Source organism: Neolamprologus brichardi, chromosome 1 (genome assembly GCF_056152115.1).
Source record: "Neolamprologus brichardi isolate AB-2024 chromosome 1, ASM5615211v1, whole genome shotgun sequence".
Lineage (NCBI taxonomy): Eukaryota > Metazoa > Chordata > Actinopteri > Cichliformes > Cichlidae > Neolamprologus > Neolamprologus brichardi.
Window position 1 is genome coordinate 29,760,325 of NC_142104.1, and position 23,702 is coordinate 29,784,026.

The window sequence follows — 23,702 nt, forward strand, 5'->3', positions numbered from 1 at the left end:
AGACAGCAAGAGAAAAACCAAAAAGAAAAAAAAAAAAAACAAACACACAAAATAACACAACTCTGAAGACTGAGATGCTTTTTTATTGAAAGATCAAATATTAGGAGGAATGATTGGTAGAAATGTAATTGTTACATGGTCATGGGCAAAAAATAAAATTAGTACCAAAATTGTGGTCCTGTCTTGCCAAAAAACCCCAAACAAACAAACAAAAAAAAAAAGCATCCATGTTCCCTTCTAGTAGTCACATGACATCATTCACAGAGACTTGGTTAAGCCTCATAACATCTTTTCAATGAAGCGGTTTATTTTTTCCTTTCAGGTAAAAATTTCTGTTAATAATCAGACAATTTTATAAACAAGCTTGTTGGTCAGTACCAGCCCACGAGAGGACAGGTTTTCATTTGGGAGAAGGATCCCTGGAGTTTGATCAGATGAGGAGGGGAAGGCCCACCGTTGCTTTGGATCTTTTAAGAAGGAGTTAACCTTCTTAACTGCCTTGGTCCCCAATTCCGCATACCTCTTGTCACAGGGCAAGAGACACCACATGTGTTTCAATTACTGCCCGTTCTTCACACTCAGAATTTTCTCCTTCAGAGAGGAAAAAAAACAAAATAAAATAGTATCAAGAAAAAGGATAACTTGGAGATAGCTTAGGCAGACAGCATAATGCATGTGTAATATTTATTTGTTTAATCAAACAAGCTTACTTTGATCATGGTCTCCAGCTTCACAGCGTCAGCAGCAAACTTGCGGATGCCGTCAGACAGTTTCTCCACACCCATGCGGTCCTCGTTGTGCTCCCAGCGGAAAGTCTTCTCATCCAGGTGGACCTTCTCCAGATCACAGGCCTTGGCTGCAAAAATCAAAAACATCAGATTCAATGTGGCAGCAGAGAGAGGCTGCTTACAGATTTCAATCAAAAGCTGTCCTGATGCATCTAGAATACTCTTCTCTGCATTAGGAAAGTGTCCCTAGGTTTTGGGGAAACATAAACCAGAAAATAATTAAACAAGTCCTACTTGTACAGAGCAATAGAAAATATTTTTAACACAAAGCTTGTGCTTCTGACCTTTTAATCTGTTTTAAATGGTTAGGTGAAACTCTCCAGAAAAGATGGCATGTGTTGGCAGACTTGTGACTGGTCCAAAAAACCCCAAAGTGCATTTTTAGGTCTGTTTAGTTCTTAGATAAGGTGACTAGAGTTTAGTGGAATGTCACTAATGAGTGTGGTTCACAGAGCAAACACCCTTTCTGTTGACAAGCAAATGTCTTGTAATAACAAAAACATGTGTGCATGCAAATTAAACGGGTGTGAGAACCACATTGTTCTCATCAGTAGCACAGAATGTACTCTAGCCAGATTTTAATCCACCCTAACATAATTAACACACAACTGGCAAAATTACTTCAGAGAGCAATATTCTGCATCTTTTCAGTCAGAGAGCAGTACCTTTCTCCACACTGAGCATCTCCGTGACAGCACTGTGATCCTGGCTGAGCTCTGCCAGCAGACCGGGGGAGATTGTGAGCAGGTCACAGCCTGCAAGGGCTTTCACTTCCCCTGTGTTTCTAAAGGAGGCCCCCATCACAACAGTGCTATAGCCAAACTTCTTGTAGTAGTTGTAAATCTTGGTCACACTCACCACACCTGAGAAGAAGAAATACACAACCAAAGAAGAAGAGGTCACCAATTGATCAAGATACAACTGTTGTAGCAGTTTGATTTTTAAGGTAATGGTGTCAATCAATCCAGTTTTCAGTTACATGGCTGACTCATTATATTACACAATACACCTGCAACATCAGAAACTGTAATTACATTAATTAATTATCCCAGAGCAGAGGTGATCGATCCAAACATCAAATCACATTCTTTACCTCAGACAAGTAAGCTGTCACACAGTGTCACTGTAGAAGTTATAATTTAATCAATGTCTCATCCACTTACTAACACCTGTATAAATGCTTTTCCCTAACTGCATATCATCTGGCACTGCCACAAAGCTAAAGCAACACTGAGCACATGCATTATAATCGAGCTGCTGTGTCTCTGACCATTTTCTTCAGTAATTTGTAATCCACTTGCAGAAGCTTCAATGAAGTTTCATTTATTTTAATTACACCTCTTTTTAAACACATTATCTCTATTAGCTCTGTTTTTAAACTGTGAGAAAACAATTATGCAGAAGAAGGGATATGATGCACATCCACCCACAAAGCAAACCGTTCTCAGCTCATCTGACGAGCAGAGTTGTGATTAAACATTTCTTTTCACTGAATAGCTTCGTGATGCTGTTGTGGTTCTAACACAAGCAACCACAGAATGATACAGTCAATGGATAAAGTAAAACACAAGATTTACTGCAAGTCCGTTTTAGCCATGTGTATCGAATAAACTGGTGACTGACAATATCGTCTCATAACTGCAGTGTTTTTACCTGGATCTTCATGTGGCTCGTAGCTTTTGCGATCTGTATTCTCCTTATACCAGTCAAGGATGCGTCCAACGAAGGGTGATATAAGTGTTACCTTTGCTTCGGCACAGGCTACGGCCTGAGCGAAAGAGAACAGCAGCGTCATGTTGCAGTGAACACCATGCTTCTCCTCAAGCTCCCTGAACAAACAAGCAAAACAAACAATTTTTTTTTTTTTTTTAGAACACATTAATAACAGAAATAAGTTACACACAATGTTATACCAGCTCCCATTTCAAACATCTTCTCAAAGGGCCAAGCTCAAGATCATCATGAAAACACTAACAAGTTGTTCTTTAGCCCACTGACGTCTGAGGGGTTTCTTTCTTTCACTTTGTTTTCTAGCCTGTGGGTCGCACCAGATATGAGCAGCCATTTTGGCAGAGTAAAAGCTACATCATGTTCTTGTTTACAACAAAATGTGCTGATTTAACAGAAAATAGTGGTTGTTTGCTGGGTTTCACACTTGCTGAGTAGCTGTTATCGCACTCATGCTGCATGTGCTCCTGTTTGTGGGGAGAAGTAAACACAGACGTGACTGACCAGTGAAATACAGCAGCTGTGATTTTATGCGAACGTGTTTTGATGTTCCATTACATGTTTGCTATAATTCATTTAACAAATATTGGAAAGCAGAGCTTAATCTGAGGTCAGTTAAAGGGCTCATATATGTTGGGGTCTTTATCAGTAACAGGACTGAAAAAGAAAGCTGCTCCTTCTCTAGAAGACTTTATGCTTTCAAAATGAAATACACTCACACGTACGCAAGTGCAGCATCCGAGAGTATAGCACACTTCATACTCACTTCCCAGCTTGGATTCCTTCCCATGTTGATGACAGCTTGATGAGTACGCGTTCCTTGCTAATGCCTGCCTCTTCATAAAGTGCAATGAGCTTCAGGGCTTTTGCAACCATTTCATGTTTATCAAAAGACAACCTGTGACATAAATGAGAACCAACACAGCTGTTTGGCATTTTAAAATCTAAGAGCAAGTATTCTTTGCTTTAATTGTTTTGCGTCTGTGTTTCCTGTGACAACAAGTTAAATGGTAAACAGCTTTTAAGAGATTGCTATAAATGCCATCCTCTGTAGCTCAATCAGTTCACTATTCAGGTACTCCCCCCCCCATTGGTTTTACAGAGAACACATAAATGATAAGAGTTTGCTAAATCAATTTGTATTTCTCAGAGAAAGTTAATTAGCTTCTACCAGTTGTTTATTATCAATAACACAACTTAGCTGCTGGTTAAAAAACAACAACAAGAAAGTGGTTAAAATCTCCAATTTCAGGCTCTTAAATATTCCCCAATGCTCTGAATGACACTAATATATTAGGAAACACTTATGTGCTGCCCTCTAATAAAAGGTTTTTGTGCAAGAATGGCATCTTATCTGAAACTCCTCTGAAATTTGCCTTATTGCTTAAAGTTTCTCTTTGTCTACTGTGTAGATTTGAAAAGCTCAAGCCAGTAAACACTTCACATCTTGTGTCATTAATAGCACTTTGTTATAGGTTTGCATATACCTGGCATCCACTTCAGTTGAGACTCTGCCTGGGACCTTCTTGAGGATCTCAAGCCCAAAACTCACAAACAGCTTGTCCATGGTGTTTGCTATCTGCTCCTCTTCGGTTCTTAATGGAGACAGAGACAAAAAGGCTGACCATCTCCACGTTTCAGTTACAATGACAACAAGTCAGAAAACCAATCAGCATTTCTTCAAAATGTTTAATTTTAGAACACATTACACAATGGCTGAGAAGTCCACATTAGTAAAATCATAGACTACTGGTCTAGGTGTTTACTATGTTTTTAACATGTTCTGTTCACACAGTGTTTCAGTTTACCATGTAGCTTTGGGAAATCAAGACAAACGTGCTTCCTATCACCCATCATATTTTCCAAGAGGCACGAAAGGTGTTTTTAAAATACTAAAACTTTATCGGCATGAGAACAATGACATGTTGTTTTTTAGTCCACAGGAAATTAAACAACTGAGCCTCACAAAATCTGATTAATTTAGTGTGTAATGTCTAATTAAACTCCATGCCACATGAATCGACAACATATGAAAGAAAAAAAAAAAAAAATCCATCAGATATCAGGTTTAAGCAGAAAAGATGCACATTTTATTGGATTCACTGCTGTAAATTAAGGAATGTCCCGAGAGCTTCCACAGACGAGCTGTGTAATGTGCAGACATCTAAGAGGCACAAAATATCCCCCAGTGTAGTCCAACATCTATTTAACTAAAGGACAGTTTAGCCACAGTGTGTTTGACCCATTTGTGCACTGTACTTACCCGCCCTTGGCCATGCCATACTTGATGGCCTGATCCACCAGCTGCTGGTAGGCTGGCATCTTAGCAGCAGCCAGGATAAGAGATGGGTTGGTGGTTGCATCTTGAGGCTTGTATTCGTCAATGGCTGCCGTATTGGAACACAGATCAAAACAGTTCAGTCACATAAACACCCCGTTAGCCAGGCTAGATTAAAGCAGGAGTACAGAGAGGTACCAACCATGTTTTTAAATATATTAAATATGTTTAATCTGCAATAATAAATTACAGATGAAACATAACAAAACAAACAGCATTGACTGCAGGGGGGATGGCGTTTCAGACGCAGCCCCTTCTGAAATAATGCTATGCTAATTGGTAGCCCTTTAAAGACTGCTGCTGAGTGACTAAAAGCAATGCCTTTTCGGTACAGTGGTTAACACATTCATCTAACACATGAAAGAGCCCTGGTTTGAAGTCAGAAGGTGACCCAAAAATACAGCCTGAGGATGGAGGGCACAACCTACTGTACTGGTGTTGGTCCCGAACCTCGAAAAATCAAAGTTGTGTCAGGAAGAGCATGTGGTGTTTTAATTTTGTGTTTGTTTGTTTTTTTAAATCTGTTCGAAATCAACATGTGGATCCATCTACTGTGGCGACCCCTGGGGAAATAATGATGCAACTGAAAGTACCCACCAACTTACCTGCAAACTGTACCACTGATGGCCAATACATGGATTACATATCTAATGGTAATAAAGTTTGCTAAATACTACATGAAGCAAAAAACATTATTTTAAATATTCCACCACCTTAGCTTACAACGTATAATTAAACCTAAAGGCCTATGGACACATTTTACCTGGAAATGTTCTCAGGATCATATGGGGCAAAACAGAAGGACAAGAAACTCTTGGCTGCTGTGCTTAATAATTAATTTATTACCTTATATAAACACCAGCCTTTCCACACATCAGATCTATATTAAAAACAATAGTTTTCTGTTGCCATACCCAAACCTGCCATACAAATTTATATTTCAACTCCCAAGCTAGGCCATCAGGAGTAACAGCTAGGACCTGCCAACAAAGACACAGTGTAGTGCAACAAGGACACGTGTATTTGTGTGTGTGAATAGCACAGTTAAGACTGGTTATCCCACTAAACAACTATAGTTTAGATCTTCCTTATTTTCAACTAAAATTCATATCAGTGTTAAAGAGGACTAAAAGAACTGACAGAACAAGAAAATAACTCACTCATGCTGAACCAACATACTGCTACCTGCAGGTAGAAAATGGTGCCATCTACTGTGCAAACATGTACAGTCTCCAAAAAGAAAACGAAGAGAAAACTGATTTTTGTTATTTTTATATTCTACATTGAATAAGACTTTATTTAATTGTACCAGGTCAAGCATAGGGCAGAGTACACCCTGGACAGGTTGCCAATATACTGCAGGGCTGTTGTGCAAACCTAATCTAATAATTAATATTCAACTAATGAAATCTTTAGTGGCAAAACATCAAATTACTACAATTCCAAAAACGTTACAATAAATTAAAAGAACCTAACGTCTTTGATGCATAACAATAAGTCACAAGGTATATAATAATAATATATAATAGTCTACAGGCCTTAAAGAAAACAACCTGTTGCAGTTCACAGGACAGAAATTTTATTTGAAATGCATGAGTGGTGGGGCCTTTTCACACACTACAGGGGTTTTATGTCAGCACTGAATAGTAGCAGCATGGTTCAGTCAGAGCTGCCAACTCTTCATCCACAGAACAAAGGCTGTGTCTGTCCTGTTGCACGTTATCTCTCAACCCCCTCCTTCTACAGGTCAGCGGGTCTGAACTGGACACTCGTCATCAACTGCTCAAGTACTGCTGATTATGACAACATACCCAATACTTAAGGTTTGACATAAAAAAAAAGGAATCCAAAAAACTTCCACTGCCAAAGGTAAAATACAGTGAAGTTTCGACATAAATTTTTATCATAAACAAGACTGTGTATATATGCCAGTGTAATTACATTTACACACACTATACTTCAGAGTTCCACCAAATAAACTGATGATGGCACTTGCATGACTTGGTAGGTGAGGGACATTTAAAAGTACATGAGATCACATCTAATTACCCACAGCATAAGAAAATAAAAACATTGTTTTAAATCAGTGAATGCGTTTAATTTGACTGGTAAGTTAAAATGTTGTGTGCATAAAGACAAGTTTGTACACTAAACATATATCCATAACCTACCTGCAAATACATAAACATTACTGCCTTGATCACAATGTCAACTCAAAGTCTGTATTGACCCTGGTAGACAAATCACATATTTCTTATGTAAACTTTTGAGTCTTTGTTCAATAGGAGACCCCTAACAAAATGCACGTTTTCCTTTAAAACGTCAATATTCATGCCGGCTAATTAGTTAACAAGTAGCCAAATTTCATAAGAGCAACCTCCACTAACTTTTAGTCCACTGCTGAGAACTTTTTATCCCCTCACTTCATTAAATTAAGCAAAACTGTGTTGGTTAACTGCGTTTCACCATGTCTTCATGTGAAAACAAACATGTTTCTGCTTGACCTGGTCTTGCAACACGCATGTCTAAACTTGCAACAGGTGAAAGACGAGAAATGCATTTCATAAAGACAGATGAGCTGTTGGGCAAATCTCGACTGACCACTTCTCTTATCGCAACCCTCTGCCAAACATCTTTGTTTTTTTATTGATGGTGGTAGTGACAGAAGTATTCACAGCAGTCAAGATTAGCATGTGTATATCAGCATTGTGTGACAGAGACAGCTGATCACAAAAAGTATCTGCTTCTTTCTGGAAAATTCTTGCTCTTCAACTTTTTTTTTTTACTCCTGCTAGTACAAACTGCTGGGTTACATTATTCTTCCTGTAAAGCAGGGATGTCAAACCCATTTCATAGCATGGGCCACATACAGCCCACTTTGATCTTAAAGTGGGTCAGACCATTTCGATTCAATTTCACTTATATAGCATCAAATCACAACTGTTGCCTCAACAGACCAGTGAAACGTGACACTCCTGCTGTAAATCATCTGCAAACTGTACTAGGAAAAATACATACTTCTCAAAGTACAATTAAATCTAAAAGTACAGACAACTATGAATAACTGGTGATTATCAGATTAATATATACTTAAAGCCAAAGCCTTCTTACTGTTCTCTCCACAGACCAATTCTTGGTAAAACTCCAATTTTAACATAAATGGACTGGACTGGATTGCACAGCATTTTTGTTATGCCCATTCTTATTATGGAGGCATTGAAAAACATATTTGTTTAAATTACAGGCAATAAACTAAGTTTATAGTTCAGCAAAAGGCTAAAGAAATAAAAAGTATACGGATCTGGGAGTATCAGCTTTCCAGAGTCATGCCTGGCAACATGAGTCCAGTTCTGTCGTGTCATCCTGACTGTGCAGGCTGCGCACGACGAACCATCTGGTTTTGCATCACAGTGTAAATCTAATATTTTTGCCCAGCCCTGTTCCTCATTCTGACCTATTGAGAAACAGGAGCTTCACCTCTGTTACAAGAACTGGACAAACGAGGAAGGATAATCTGATTTTACAACCACTTACACAGGCAATGTGCACACAGTAGTCTGCAACTTTGGTTTGCCTAATCAATTTGCGTTCACACCGCACACATATTCTATTATATAAAGATAACAGCATTTTTATTAGAATAAAAGAGAGGTGTGTTATTATTCAGTTTGCATTGTTTGCTAGTGCAGCTAATAGTACGTAGATACTGTTAAGTAACGTTAATAGCCAGTAATAGGATCATCTACTTCAGTAGTTAACCGGAAAACTAATTTCCAACTGACATGAAACAGTTATATAGCTAACGTTAGCTGGCTAACTAAACACAGTTACTTCGATGCTCACACCCACTTCATGACATCGTCACCACCGCGGTCATTCACTTCAACGCTGGATCCTTCCTTGTCACTAAGTTAGCATGCTAACCAGCTAACGTTAGCATGGGATAAAACGGGTTTTACCGTTGAAGTCTCCCGTGTCTGCCACCACCACAGTGTGCTTCTTCAGCTGGTTCAGCGCTGACTCCATCTTTCGCCGTTTGTCTGGTGACCCGCTAGACATAATGAGGCGAGACTGGGACCCTTTTATACACACAAAACACGTGAGACCGGGAGGAATGTCACAGCGCTCAGCGTAAGAGGACGGGAGCGCGCGGCGTAAAAGAGGAAGGCGTCATCCGGGGCGCGCAGAGACCTGTTAGAGGAAGTGCGCAGAAAAAAAGTTCACTTATAACGTCTGTCTACAGTTTATTTTAAAAATGGAAACCAGTCGAGCAATTCATTATATTATTCCTCACTTACTATACTATACCAGTGCTTTATTTATAAAGTACTTTTAAAAACAACAAGGCTGACCAAAGTGCTGAACAACAACACCAAATATAAAAAATACTTCTCATTCAGTGGTGGAGAGCTCAGATACTTCTTATATCTTTCGCAATCTGTTGCACTGGCTCGACCTGTGGTAAAGTAAAAAAAACAAAAAACCTCCCAAATATAGGAGCCTGTTTTCAGACCAGTGTGTACTTTTGATAGCCATTTATTTAATCTCCTTAAACTTACTTAATTACAATTTAATGCACAACATCATCTTGTGATGTTGTATTTTTGTGTAGCAATATCAGTACTTTTGTTTATTTAAAATCTATGACTACCTACTCCATCATTGTTGAAGAAATTCTATCCCTTGTGTGGTATTTCTTTTTGGTGTTTTTGCTCCCATACCAATGATTAAAATAATATTGTCACGGTCCTGGGTCGGTGACCCAGTGTATTGTGTTCTGTGTTATTATTAATATTTGAGTTCATCATGGTTTATCATTACTAGTCTTTTGGTTTATAGTTCTGTATTTCTCTAGTTCTTCTTTGCTTTGTGATTTTTAGTTCTTGGGTTTTGTTCCTTTGCCCCTCATGTAGGTTAATTAGTATAGGTTTAGTTCTGTCTTCATGTTTATTTTCTTGCTGCACCAGTCAGTCGTGTCTCATGTCGTAGTTTGTTACTCCTGTCCCTGTCCCTGTGCTCCGTGTTCCCTCTGTTCAGTGTCTCGTCAGCGCCTGTCGTGTGTTTCCTGTTTTATTTTGATAGGCCCTGTCCTGTATGCAGTGTGTCTGGTTGTGCTTCCCCTTGTCTCTTTAGGTCTGATTTGTCCCAGCTGTGTTACCGCCTGTTCCCCATCCTCTCGTTGTACTGCTTGTGTATTTGTGTGTTTCTCTCTGTTAGTTGTAGTTGTTTCTCTCTGTGCTGTGTTTTCTCACTTCGTGTTCCTAGCTTAATTCTAGTTCAAAGTTCCTGTTCTGGTTTGTTTTCCTTGTGTTTCTTAGTTGTTATTAGCTTCTAGTTTTCATTTTTGATTTTTTTTATCAACTTTGTTTCTTATTCAAGTCTTCCCAGCAATAAAAACAGTCGCTTTAAGTTTCATTCCGCGTACGTATGTCTACAGATTCATACCTGTCAAATGACTGGTGGGAGTATTGTTGAGACTTGCTATTCACTTTGTATCTGGATGCATCCATCTGTCCATCCAGATAGTTTCTTTAGAACAACACTTTATATTAATCCTCTCTATTTTGCATTATAAGGAGCATATAAGATGATGCACAGTTATGGGGGACTTATAAATAGCTAGCATAACTGTTTCTACGGGTTCCCATATTCTAAATCGTTATTCATTTATTTGCGGCTTTATATTACTTTGGTGCAATAAAGCGTATTGAAAAAATTCACTTACAGACTTGAACTTTTTACCCACTGTGCAGTAACATTTAAACTACTGTGTGAATTATGGAATATTAGATGAAAAGTCTAACCTTCTGAATATTTAATTACACTATGGGAAGAGAGTCTGCTCTGCACTTTAACAATATGCCATGGCCTTATGTGATTTTGATTGCTTGATTACTTCTGTAACTCCGCTGGGCCACCTGTTGCTGACAAATCTTTGAGCCCTCCAGTAACAGCCACCTGTATCTCAGTCTGATTTGCAGTAATATGGGAACAATTTCATTTTAGAAACCATTACATTTGGTGTGATTACCCTTCCTGCCTTTCAGCAAATCTGTCTGTATTCAAAAGTAGCACGTCAATCCCCAGGTTCTCGCAGCGCAATAATATTGTCGCTTATATTTAATAGCCTGTAGGGTTGCTTGACTGGAAGATTTATATTCTGGGGTACCTCACAGTTGACATGTGATATCAAACCACAAACCACAAATAAAATACATTGAGCATATTTATTGAACAATGGCTACCCCAAGGGCAAATAAAGTTTACATTTTTGCATTTAGGATGTAACTTTTGTGTTTTACCTCTGGTAAAGTCCTTGCTGGGCATACATTCATGCTGAAAAGAAAAAAGAAAAAATGTATTCACTGGACTTTATATAGAATTTTAAAGGCCTCAGTTAGCATGTTAAACATTAACTTTCATGACAATATGATTGGAGGAAAGCCAAACATGTATGGTTTGTTTGGAAAGGCTACCAGGACAAAGCTTATTCTCTCTAAGAAGAACATGGCAGCACACCTTCTGTTTGCAAAGATGCATCTGAGCCAAACCCCAACTCTTCTGGAAAAATGTGCTTTGGACAGACGAGATGAAAGTGGAGATGTTTGGCCATAATGCACAGTGGCACATCTGGCGCAAAACAAACACAGCATGTCAGCAAAAACACAAAATAGCACAAAATAGCACAATGGTGGAGGGGTGATGGTTTGGGCTTCTTAGAGGATATGAACACTTTGCAATTATTAAGTCAACCCTGAATTTATCTGTATACCAAAGTATAGCAGAATGTCTAAAAAAGAAAAAAAATTGCAGTGGCCCAGTCAAAGTCTAGAACTCCCTACACTGCAAAGAAGAGTGGGCCAAATTTTCTTCACAGCAATGAGAGAGACTGATGAAGTCATAGAAAAAATGGTTACTTCAAGCTATTGCCACTAAAGGTGGTTTTGCAAGCTACTGAATCATGGTGTGTACTTAGTTTCATAAGGCTGCATAGAGTTCTGTGAAAGCTTTCTTTTTCCAATGACTGCAGGGCTGAAGGAATAAAGGATCAATCTTTACAGAGCTTGCATGCAAATTTTTCATCTACACTGTGTGTGAGATCTACTGAGAACACGTGTCCAATTTCTTAAAGTGTAGCAAAATCTACTCGTGATACTCATCAAAAATGGATCCCATCAGTATTTTAGGGCATCTTACATACTTGACTTTTCCCACAAGAGCAGACAGACAGCATGTTTGCTAGTTTTGTTTGAGCATTTTTTAAGCTATCAGCACACTTAATCACAATCTCTCAACCATGTCATTCAGCTTGTGCTGCCATCATTCAATTTGTCAGCACTTTAGAAAAGAAAAAGTACATCAAATATTTGAACCCCACAGGTGGAGTAGCCTTCGGTCTGCTGATAGTGCTGAGCACTTGGAGCCTGTGGTGCAGACGGTCTGTACAGGTTGACTCCTACTGATGTTGGAGATCTTCTGACTTTTGCCATTAGGAGGCCAAAGTTCACATGGGAATCAAGCAAAATTTATTCAAGGTTTCCTGGTGATGTGTCCTTATGACCTCTCTTCTAGCATCAGGGACACTTGTAGTGTAAAAACAGCTTCATTGTTCTTTATTTTACCAGAGCTTCGGCCTCTTTACACCCCAGCTCTTCTCCACCTTGGAAGTCAGTGATGTTGAGCCAAAAACCTCCCTTCTGTGTCCTTATTACTGGCGTCACTAGTGAAATGTCAGCATAACTGCTAGATGTTTTGAAATGTGACATCTGACATTTTCATTTCAGTATGGATGAATTTTAATGGGAAATTACTGCCAAGCTTGAGAAACGGTTAAATAGTTAGCAGACATAGTTATGCTGAAAATGTATTGCAAGGCACAGACTCTTTAAATTTATTTTGATTTGCTTGACAAATATATATTTATCAAAACACTGTGAGCTCTGAAAATCAGTGTTTTGCAGGTATGTGATGGAAATATCAGTGTTAGTTGTTGTTGTTTTTTTAAATCAAGTATTAGCTTGGAAACCATCAATATGTTTGTGCGTGGACAAAAAATATCTTTACTTGATGTAGTTATTTGTATTCATCGGATGCTTCTTTGAAATCACCCACCGTGTCATACCAAATTAGCCCATAAATTACCTGTGGAAATTGTCAGGGGGCGCTCCGCTCCACAAAAGAGGATTATTGATTTTCAGTGCTGTAGCGCTAGTGAACACTAGATGTCGCCATTTCGCTGTTCGGCGGCTGTCACATGTGCGTCCATGTAAAGAGGGAGAGGGAGAGAGGGCGAGACCGAGTGCGGTTAAGGGACCGACTTGAGAAGTTTTGTCATAGACTGAGTAAAGAAGAGAGACAGCCGTGAGAGAAGTGAGCGGTAAGTCACTTTTCTTGTCATAACTATTAGGCTCTTACTTCTAACTTCTCCTCTTCTCTGCTACTTTCTATGTTCCGTCGATTTTCTAGCTCCAACAGAGATGTCAGTGACCTTGTTACAGAGATTTAACGTTGATAAATATGAAGCTTTCATGGGCTGAGGTTGTCTAATTAGAGGTGATAACCGTATCCCGGTGCCGTTTATCTTGTGTGAATTGTTTAATGAACGTTGCACTCCGTTTACTTAAAGGTGGGATTAGATTAATCATACTTGAGCTCACTCATCACCATTAAGGAAAAAAAAGCCCTCTTTCTAACACTGGCCTGTCTGTTTTTAATACTTGTGAGCCACTGTCCATACTAGCTCTCCTGTATGTTGTGACTGTGGAAATCTGGGGATGTTTGGGGATGGAGCTCTCTGATTGGCAGAGAAAGGGTTTCCTGGGTCTCGATGAAAGAGACAAAAATAAACTTGTGGAGAAGAACAACATTTCGAAATACCAACCATTCCTGAAGCTATCCCCTCCCATTAGTTTTCCTTTTTTTTCTCCGTGTGGGGTTACAGGAACTTAAGGCCTCGCTAACTTCTCAAAGTTGTGGCTGGTCTGGCAAAGTGCAGAGGAATTCTCTGCCATACAATACAACCCTTATGTTAGGTTAGCAGAGGTCTTAAATCCTCCCATATGAAGCTGCCCCAGTATTCATGTGGCACATTAAACATTAATCTCAACTGAGATCGAGTTAAATTGCTTCTGGAAATCTAGTCTAAAACAGGAGATAATATTGTACCTCTGGGCCCATCTTGTGTTATTCTTACTGTTGGAAAAAAAACCATATACATTTTGTGCCAAAAAGTCACACATGTAAATAAACATTATTATAGAGCGAGAAAAGCAGTTGTATGCGCACAAACAGATGCCACACTGTTGTTGTGACCACAATCCAATGCAGCTATAAGACTTTTAAATAGGAAAAATCTGTGCTAGAAAAAACTCCCACTCTTTATAGAGCTGCTGTGCTAAACAAACATGGATCTGAAGCTCATTTTCTTCCTTTTGGAGTTGCTAGTTAGTGTTACGCAGACCTTTAAACTAATGCCCACATCTTTTTTTTTTTTTTAAACAGATTAAACACTGTAATATGCACCCATGCAGCTGCCAGTTATTCCAGTAGGTACACCTCTGTAAACAGCAATGTTACCTTCACGAAGGCTATCATATTCAAAATGAATTGACCAAAGTGTTCATGCATACTGTGCGCTCGCTCGGAGGCTGTAGTTTGTTGACATTGACTGGTTTTTCAGTTATTTCTCCAAACTGATATAAATGCCAAGGATGGAATATTAGAAACACAAAATGCAACATAATGCTGTTCAAAAGCAGCACAAACTGACCTAAAGCATGGCTGTATCTGCCATGGTCACGCTTTCTGTGAGCTCATGATTTATTCCTTCGGGTTTAGAGATATGATTTATGTTCTAGCTCTATATCTAGTCCTTTCGGTAGAATATTATTTCCTCATGACTGAGTTTCCCTTTTTTTCCAGTCTGTGGAAACATTAGGGTATGTGATATTTAGTTTTCATTTTTTGTGCTACCTCTGTCTCAATAGTATCTTTTCCCATGCACACTATGTTCTGTTTGGCTTCTTCTTGTTTCGTCAGTCAGATTCTGTTCAGCTGTGCTCCCTGGTGTTTCCCACCCCCTTAATTACTTGGTGTGTCATATTGTCTGAGTCTCCCTCTGTTCTTTGTTTCAGTTTGTTTCACTTTGTTTGTTCAGTTTCCTTCTTATAGTCTAGTTCCTGGTTTTTCCTCACCTGAGTTATTTTCGTATTATGTGTAAGTTTAGCACTAGCGATGGTGTGATGCAGCCCCGTGAATGTGCTGAATCTTTCCAGCCAATTCCTTTGCCAAAACACAGATCACACGAAGCCTTGTTCAACAGCTTCATTTTCGAGTCCTGCATTTTGGTCGTACTCTGCTGCCACATAGCCGTCCCTAACAATATTGTGAAGAAGCTAATGTGATGCTTTTGTCCTGGCTTTTTCTGATAATCATTCCAGCACCTAACCTAAATCCAAAATGCAAACACTGCACTCACTACCCACTTAATTAGATACTTGTTTCCAGTACCAGGTTGACACTCTCCTGTACACATCTCAAAGGCCTATTGGAGTGAAATCTGGTGACTGTGGAGGCCATTTGACTACAGTGAATTCATTTTCATGTTCATGAAACCAGTTTAAGATGATTTGAGCTTTGACATATCCTGCTGGAAGCAGCTATCAGAAGATGGTACACTGTGGTCAAAAAGGGATGGAGATGGTCAGCAATAGTGCTTAGATAAGCTGTGGCGTTTAAACGATGCTCAGTTGGTACTACGCGACTTAAAGTGTGCCAATACAATGTTCCCCACATCATTACACGACCACCAGCCTAAACAGTTGATACAAAGCAGGATAGATCCATGCTCTTACATGGTTTATGCCAAATTCTGACCCTACCACCTGAATGCTGTAGATGTTGAGATGCATCAGACCAGCAAATGTTTTACCAATCTTCTATCGTCCGACTTCTGTGAGCTTGTTTGAATTGTAGCTTCTGTCGCAGCTCACTGGATATTTTCTCTTTTTCCGATCATTCACTCTACAGAGATTGTGTGAGAAAATCTAAGAAGGCAAGCAGTTTATGAAACAATCAGATGAGCCCACCTGGCATCAACAATCGTGCCACCTTTTCACCACCTTTCTTCCTCATTCTGACGCTTGATTTAGACCTTCATAGGTCATCTTGACCATGTCAACATGCCTAAATGACTGAGTTGCTGCCATGTGATTGGCTGATCAGGTGTTTGCTTCAATGAGCAGTCGAACTGGAGTACGTAACAAAGTGGCCAGCGAGGGTGCGTTTTTTTTCAGTGTTAATGAAAATAATGAGTATAATATGAATCACATCAGGCTGATTGCCAAAATGCATAATTCAAGTTTGTAAATGTGGTAACAAAAAAAGAAGAAGTTATGCTTACATTCTTTATGCAGCCTAATGACTGCTGCTCATGGAATCTCCTGCTTTTACCCATCTCACAGTGACAGTCAGTCAGACTACCATAACATATTCCAGGATGTGCACACAGTTAAACGAAGGAAGCAGCTTCCTTTCCCCAGTGTGTCCTCACACATTCCATCAGCTCCAGCATGGCTAAACTGATGAACTGATGGCGCTGGACAGTTGGCAGCTGCCACCCCACTGTTTACGTTTAGTCTGCAAAAAGTGTCCAAGACCAAAGCTGCTCTCTCCATTTAGAATTTTCAATCTGACATTTCTCTCTGTCTGCATTTCCCTCACTGCTTTACGGCGCACATGGCACCTAGCTCCGACTGGAGCTGTGAAAATGTGTTTGGGAGAGGAGGTGCTGAGCACTTTCTTTAATAGTCACTGTTGGTGATGTTTGCCCAACTCTAGCTCTGTGATCGACTTGTGGGCTTAGGTGTGGCTGCTCCCTGGATAATTGCCCTGAACACTGGCTGTACTGAAGGTGTATGTAACAAGGCTGCATTGTACTGCCGCCTGCAGCTCTCTGTGTGTGTGCATGTGTGTGCTGCTCTGTTTTAAATTCCCTCGACCAATTTTCCCTCAGTTTTATGTTCCTTCACTACAGCTTTTCTTTTCTTTTACCCCAGATTTCAGCTGGTGCTCTCCAGCTTTGTTCCCCTAGTATATTTTATTCCAGCAGTTTTCAGCTCTGTGTTCTTATAACACACTTTTCTCCAGCCCCGCAAAAAGAAAAAAGAGCCAAGAGGCAAAGCCCTAAATACTTAGTATTATGCTGAATATAGGTAACGTGCAAGGTGTTTCTTGAGTGTCTGATTATAATCTTTCTACTGCAAGGAAACAAGATGTTGCTTGATATCAGAAGAAAAAATCGGACGTCTTGGGTAAATCAAGGTGAAGCATAGCAAAACCATGTTTCAAAAAAAAGGGAAAAGGTTATTATTCAGAATAATGAACACTAATAGTAAGCAACACTGCAGACTATTGAATTATATCAGAGCAAATTATAAATGATAAGGCCAGTATAAACTCATTATTGGGCCAAACAGGCACACTACTAGATAAGATACAGAGACATTAAACTTTAATGGCCCTGATGGGTGTAACTAAGTAAAGGCAGCAGAGAGTATTTAAAAATACTTTTACATTTGACCTTTTTGGTTGTGGTAAATACACAAATTCTTTACCTTTTTATAAAGTATATAAACCATGTATGTTTCCACGATGTATTCTGGCCACTCAAAATGCATTTCAGTGAAATACTGATAATCACAACTGTATGAAGTGGCTCTTTAAAATGATTTTATTGTGCATATTTAAAAAAATCCATGCAAAGACAGCAGGTGTAAAGGTGATGGTGGAAGAAATAGTCAAATTCTTTCCTTACATATTATTCTTTCCTTACATATTAATGACACGTTGACAACTAAAGTCATTTGCACTTAAACATTAAACCTAAAAGTAACATTATGACAAAACCTAGCCAGTACTTTCATTCTTGGTTACCTTCACTGGTTTCCAGTGAAATTCAGAATTTATTTTAAAGTGTTATTAATAAAATATAAAGGCCAACATGCTGAGACCTCAAACCAGCAGTTGGCCTCTCGGATCATCTGATCAGGGTCTTTTAACTGTTCCACGCTCTTTATTGTAAATCCAGAGGAAGCCACGAGGTTGCAGTTTTTAAACTTGCAAACAGCCTTCCTAAGCCAGGACGCCTGAATCAGTGGTTTCTAATCTGTGTTGACGTGAGTATGTAGGAATGAATGTGAGGCCGTATGCTTGACTGTGTGTCTGTATGTTGGAACCAAGCAGACGATGTTTTTGATAGAATCAATCTGTCTGTAACCACGATAGCTTTAAAGGTTTTTATTGAATTTTGATAAAACTCTGTAGAGGTGTAGATTGGGGTCAAGTCTGGTGTTTATTTTCAACATATTAAAAGTATGGCATAAAGTACATTAAAGTACATTTGACCTCCGATCTCATGTTTGCGTTTCACATCTGCCTTTCTTTGAAGTTGACCCCAAATGCGTTAACTTTTACTGCACCACAAGCTTCTTAAAGTAAAAAAAACCCCCCAAAATAAATATATGGAAAATACAGTAATGTCCCTTAAAAGTAAATAAATCCCAGAGAGTGAGATGCCCTGGCAGCGGGCTGCGCTCTCTGAGTGCTTCTTGTCTTTAAAATGTGGCTTTATCCAAACTTTGAAGCACTTTGTAGCTGTGTGTTTTAAAATGTTTAACCCTCTCAAGGCAGGCGTTGCCGATTTGCAACAGTTAAAAACTAACAACCTGATTACCCCATATACATGTTTTATGAGTTTTTTTACTCAGAAGTACCACTGCAGGACTTGGTTGTGCATTAGCAACAAAAAGTTTAATTTGAGCCTGAGAGGGTTAAACAGATCCTGAAATGGGGAGGGTGTGCCTTCCTATATGATGTGAGGCGAGTGAGCCACGTGATGTGCAGCACTTTAGCTCACAGGCTTTGCTCTGACTTATGTTGCATTTATATTATTGCAAGATAAAAAACAGCACCTATTGTATGTAATGCTTACAGTCCTGGCATGGTGCTGAATTTGTAGCCTATCGGTATTAAAAGTGTGTCGAACAGCAGCCAATATGTGCCACTGTTGTTCATGTTTGTTGTGTTGTTGGTTCTCTAACTTTGTTACTTTCTGTAGAGAAGACAAAAGTCATAATATAGCTATACAAACCAGCAGTAAGCCTAGAGGTAAGGCAGTAAGTCAAGAGTAAGTGCTTGAAGCTACTTCTGCTACTTTTGTCCTTCCTCTGTGCTTTTATTTTTTGTGTTATTAATGTTGTGATATGGAGTTGTTGGATGGAGGACTGTATGTCTCAGAGATGATTGAAAATCTCCTCTGTAATAGATACTGGGCAATGAGTCTGGATTTATAAGTGAAAAATGGATGTCATCAATAAACCAGTAGGCTCTTATTTATTTATTTATTTTTTACTTTAACTGAATGTTAAATATAAGAGCATTGTGTGAAAGGTCCACATCACACAGTATATAAACTTTTCTTAATGCAGCAGCTCATGTTTTGCAAGAGAAGTTATCTATATGCTAACTAAAAAACTAGTACGCAGCTATAGGTCAGATTAGCATGAAAACAGGGAACATAAGGCAGACTTAGGCAGTTCCCAAAGGAAACAATGTCCACCAGCACCACCGCCACTTTCATTTACATTATCTGTACAACAACAGAAGTATTACAAGTGGTGGGAGTGCTGCTGGATGGATTGAATTTGTTTAAGTTTGCTGTCAACAATAAGAAAAGGAAATTGAGGCAGAGTGTGTTTGACAGCCATTGTCACAATGACAATTTTCAGTTAACAGCTCGCACTCGATGCCCCACTTGGTAGTTGTTTTCTTTTTTCCCTGCCTGTCCTCTCCGGCTGTGAGGCACCAGCATGGCCTCTTACATTCTGAAGGGTCTATTTTGTCTGTTCCTCCTTATTGAGAGCTCTACTGAGATGTTAGCGCTGAGTGAAAACCACAAACCATAACGCACTTTTTCAGTGCTGCTAACTCCCGGTCTCACGCCCAGTTTAACACAGAAAAAATACAAGGCTGTTTTCTTTCCCCCACGCTGCTTTTCTTGATGTTATCTCCTTTCCACACACCCTTCATCTCCCTCTGTCCACCGTAATTTACTCCATTTACCCCGACATGCCCAGCCATACATTCTATTTTTCTGTTTAAATGGCTTGCCTTTCCTTTTACAGGATAGAAATAGCAGCAAGAATTTACACTCTGTTTATAGCTGAACCTTTTTAGCATTCTTGGTGGTGCAACTGTAGACTAATCTTTACATAGGGTGTAATTTTCAATTCTTCAACATGTAGACGTCCCTCATGCTCCTATGTCCTTATTCAGAGATTCTCGCAAAGCTTTCTCTCCACCAGCTCTGCTTCCTAATATGAATTGAGCAAAGGTCTCGGTAAGAGCATGCCTCTCATTTACATTAATTTCTGGCAGCCACTCGTGGTTGCTGGTCTTAATACGTTTAGTCTAACTTTGTTGAAGTTGGCTCCCCAGACGTGGATCATTCTATAGCTTCAGAGTGAAAATCAATTTTCATGACTTTAAAATAGAGATTATCTGTCTTCTAAAAGTAGAAGTAAAATGCCTTCAGAAAGTTTTCAAACCCCATGACATCCTGCAGCGTGCCAGACTGAATACAAAGGAAGTGGAATTTGTTGTTGACAGTCGACACAGAGGAGGTTATAATGAAAAACTGAACACAGCTTTAATTTTGTGCCTCCCCCAGTTTTTTTTAAACATTTAACACAAATTGTGGTTTATAAATTATAGCATCAACTCTTCTTAGATGCCCTTGTTTACTTGTCACATCTGGGTTTTTTTTCTTTTTACCAGTTCAAAATGCAACGTTTCTTTAAAGCTCAATAGGGAGCCTGTGTGAACAGCTATCTTCAAGGCACTACAGACTTTGATAGGAATTCATTCAAGTGTGTGTGTGTTTGCGTTTTTTTGTCAGCCACTCAAGCACTTAGACGTTCTCATGCTGAAGCTTCTCTACTTTGCTTTACGACTGGTTCCCATGCACTTTTCAAGAGCAGAGCTGTAGCCTATTACAGTTTAATCAGTTACCAGCATAAAAGTTTGCTGTTGTCAAACACACTATGTCTTGATCTGATGAAGGTATATGAAAAATAAAGAAGCTGCTAATGTGAAATGTTAAAAAAGCTTTATGATTGGTCCGACAAATTATTAACCACTCACTTTGATTTGGTCTTATGATTGGCGAAGTAATCAGGTGCTTGGTGATTAAATATTGTTTTGTGTACAGGCACTGTACATAAGCAACAAATACCATTTTACCTTCAAAGCAGCTTCATTACATTTGATTACTCTGCAGTGGTGACAACCGTTAGAGGTATTATGTTGTTTGATTTTCTGTCCGTCCAGCAGACTGTCTCATTCTTGTACTTGCCATGGTTTTGGATGCCTGAAGGGAATTTCAGTACATCTGGCATGCTTGTCTACTTAGAGACACTGTGACCTCTCAAAAATGAGTTTTTGGGAATAATTCAAGAATTCATATGACAAAATTTCACAGACTTGTATAACAGAATACAATGATGAAATAATGACATTTTATAGGCAAAGGGTCGGACATCATGGTGATGTAGTGATTTCCGGCTAAAACCCTCTTCTGGAGGTTATTTTATCCCACAACTCAGGAACAGAAAGGGGAGGTTTTTGACCACATTTCAGGCTTTGTCTGATGCTGTCTTAGCAATAACTAACCGTGATAACTAATAACCCAACTTTCCTGGAATTTGAGAGATTGTTTTAGTCTTTTTGCTGCTAATTTTGTTGACAACAAAAATTACAAACTGTGTGTTGTCATAACCCAGCCGAGCAGATGTGGACACCCAACTTTGTGAAGAGGTGATGTAGGGGTTTCAAACTGGTACCATAGGAGTATCTAGTAAAAATTTCAGATGAGTTTGAATTAGTTTTTCAAACACTTATCCAAGTTAGGGTTGCAGTAGTCATATAGCCATATGGGGCCTTTTTCATAACTGTGACTATGTGCAATATAATAATACAAAGTCTACAAAGAATGATCATTAAGTTCTGCATGTTCCCTCACCTCTTTAGAGCATTTTTGCTATTATTGTCCAGCACCCAAATGTCCAATTTTTGGTTCACTCTCTTCTCTCTCATTGGCTTTCTTTCCAGGTAACTGTTTTCCAGTTGCTCTCAAATGAATAGCTTGTAAATAGAGAAACATGTCGGAAAATGTGGATTATATCTTGCTCTGGCAACACCCTTTTCAATCAGAGTAGTGACTGGGAGCCTTTATGGCCAGTGTTGGGAAGGTTACTTTTAAAATGTATTCCATTACAGAATACAGAATACATGCCCCAAAATGTATTCTGTAACGTATTCCGTTACGTTACTCAATGAGAGTAACGTATTCTGAATACTTTGGATTACTTAATATATTATCATGCTGTTTACAACTACATGAATGTACTATTGCTGTGATTTATTACTGTTGCTGAAGGTCTGCGGATCCGAACCGTAGTAAAGAGACCTCTGGCTAATAAGGTGGGTTCTGTGTCGGCTCGTAGCCGAAATATAGCTTTACTTTGTTGTCTGGGTCAACTTTGCTAGCGAGAGATAGAGAGGCATTGAAAGGCTGCTCCAACGGAACTTATTGTGTTCGGAGGAAAACACGAACACGGTGTACAGTCGAGTCTTAATAGCTTACTTACAACTGGGCTCGTCAGGGACTCTTCTTGGCTGCAGTGGTTATTATTATATTTACATGCTTCCAGCTCCCGTTTTTGCTCGATGACAGCTCGTACTTTTCCTTTTTCTCCCTCCCTCGCTCACAGACATATAACGAGTATGGCAGTCCATTCTCCCTGCAGCACGGACTACACTGCCCATGATGCTACATTCTTTAGAGCTATACCTGTAGCATTCTGCCTATTAGCTTAGCATAACAACAACAAAGGCCTCTCTCACCCAGGAAACACGCAGAGAGAGAGCGTCACCCTGTAACCATGGCAACCGTAACGCTGCCGCTTGAACAGAACGTAGCTGTCAAACAAAACCCAAACAGTCCTGACCCGCCACAATATGAAACAGGAAAGTACCGCCGTGTAATCCATTTATTTCAACAAAGTAACTGTATTCTAAATACCACCTTTTTAAACGGTAACTGTAACGGAATACAGTTACTCATATTTTGTATTTTAAATACGTAACGGCGGTACATGTATTCCGTTACTCCCAACACTGTTAATGGCACAAATGGCTGGCAGGCATAGTTAGGGAAGTAATTATAGTGCAGCATTGTATTAGAAGTTTTTTCAACAGAGATTAAGTATAGTAGGTATTTAATTTTGCAAATGAATCAAAATTTAAATTTGTATTGTTTTTTAATAGTACAGATATATTGTATGTACACAATGTTAAAAATATATACAATAAGATGTATAAAAATAGAACAGTTGACTGAAAAATGATAAATATAACAAAAGAAGTATTCAAGGCAAATGTACAACCACCTTCAGCTCCAGTATGAGGAGGACTTAATGTTAGACTCAATGACTGCAAAGTAAACAGGCCTGTGATGGCAAAACGAGCCTAAGTCATCACCCCTCCCCTACCGTGCTGGTATGAGGCGTTTGTGCTGATGTGCTGTGTTTTGGTTTCAAATAAGGCAGATCAACAAAATAATCACAAAAATGGCATTGTTTAACTAGAGTTTTCTAAATCAAAGCATTTGTTGCATTATATACTATATCCACTGAAAACAACTATCATACAAGGCAATATATGGTAAATGGTAAATGGCCTGTATTTGTATAGCGCTTTACTAGTCCCTAAGGATCCCAAAGCGCTTTACA

The 23,702-nt window shown here is 39.1% G+C and overlaps 2 protein-coding genes across 2 annotated transcripts in view; one reads left to right on the forward strand and one right to left on the reverse strand.

The window, feature by feature from the left end:
- Positions 1–63: 63 nt before the first annotated feature.
- On the reverse strand, positions 64–9,008 carry taldo1 (transaldolase 1). The gene is made up of 8 exons (XM_006793824.3): positions 8,814–9,008; positions 4,780–4,903; positions 4,004–4,111; positions 3,283–3,414; positions 2,442–2,617; positions 1,454–1,651; positions 711–856; positions 64–591 (listed from the first exon to the last, which is right to left on the reverse strand). Exons 1-8 carry the CDS (start codon positions 8,911–8,913, stop codon positions 559–561), a joined length of 1,017 nt encoding a protein of 338 aa, XP_006793887.2. The 5' UTR covers positions 8,914–9,008; the 3' UTR covers positions 64–558.
- A 4,116-nt stretch (positions 9,009–13,124) lies between these two features.
- The window catches only part of tspan4a (tetraspanin 4a), a 157,035-nt gene continuing 146,457 nt past the window's right edge, over positions 13,125–23,702 (forward strand). Inside the window, exon 1 of the mRNA XM_006793822.2 lies at positions 13,125–13,231. The gene's annotated coding sequence lies outside the window, so the exon portion shown is untranslated. The remainder of the gene's footprint in view (positions 13,232–23,702) is intronic.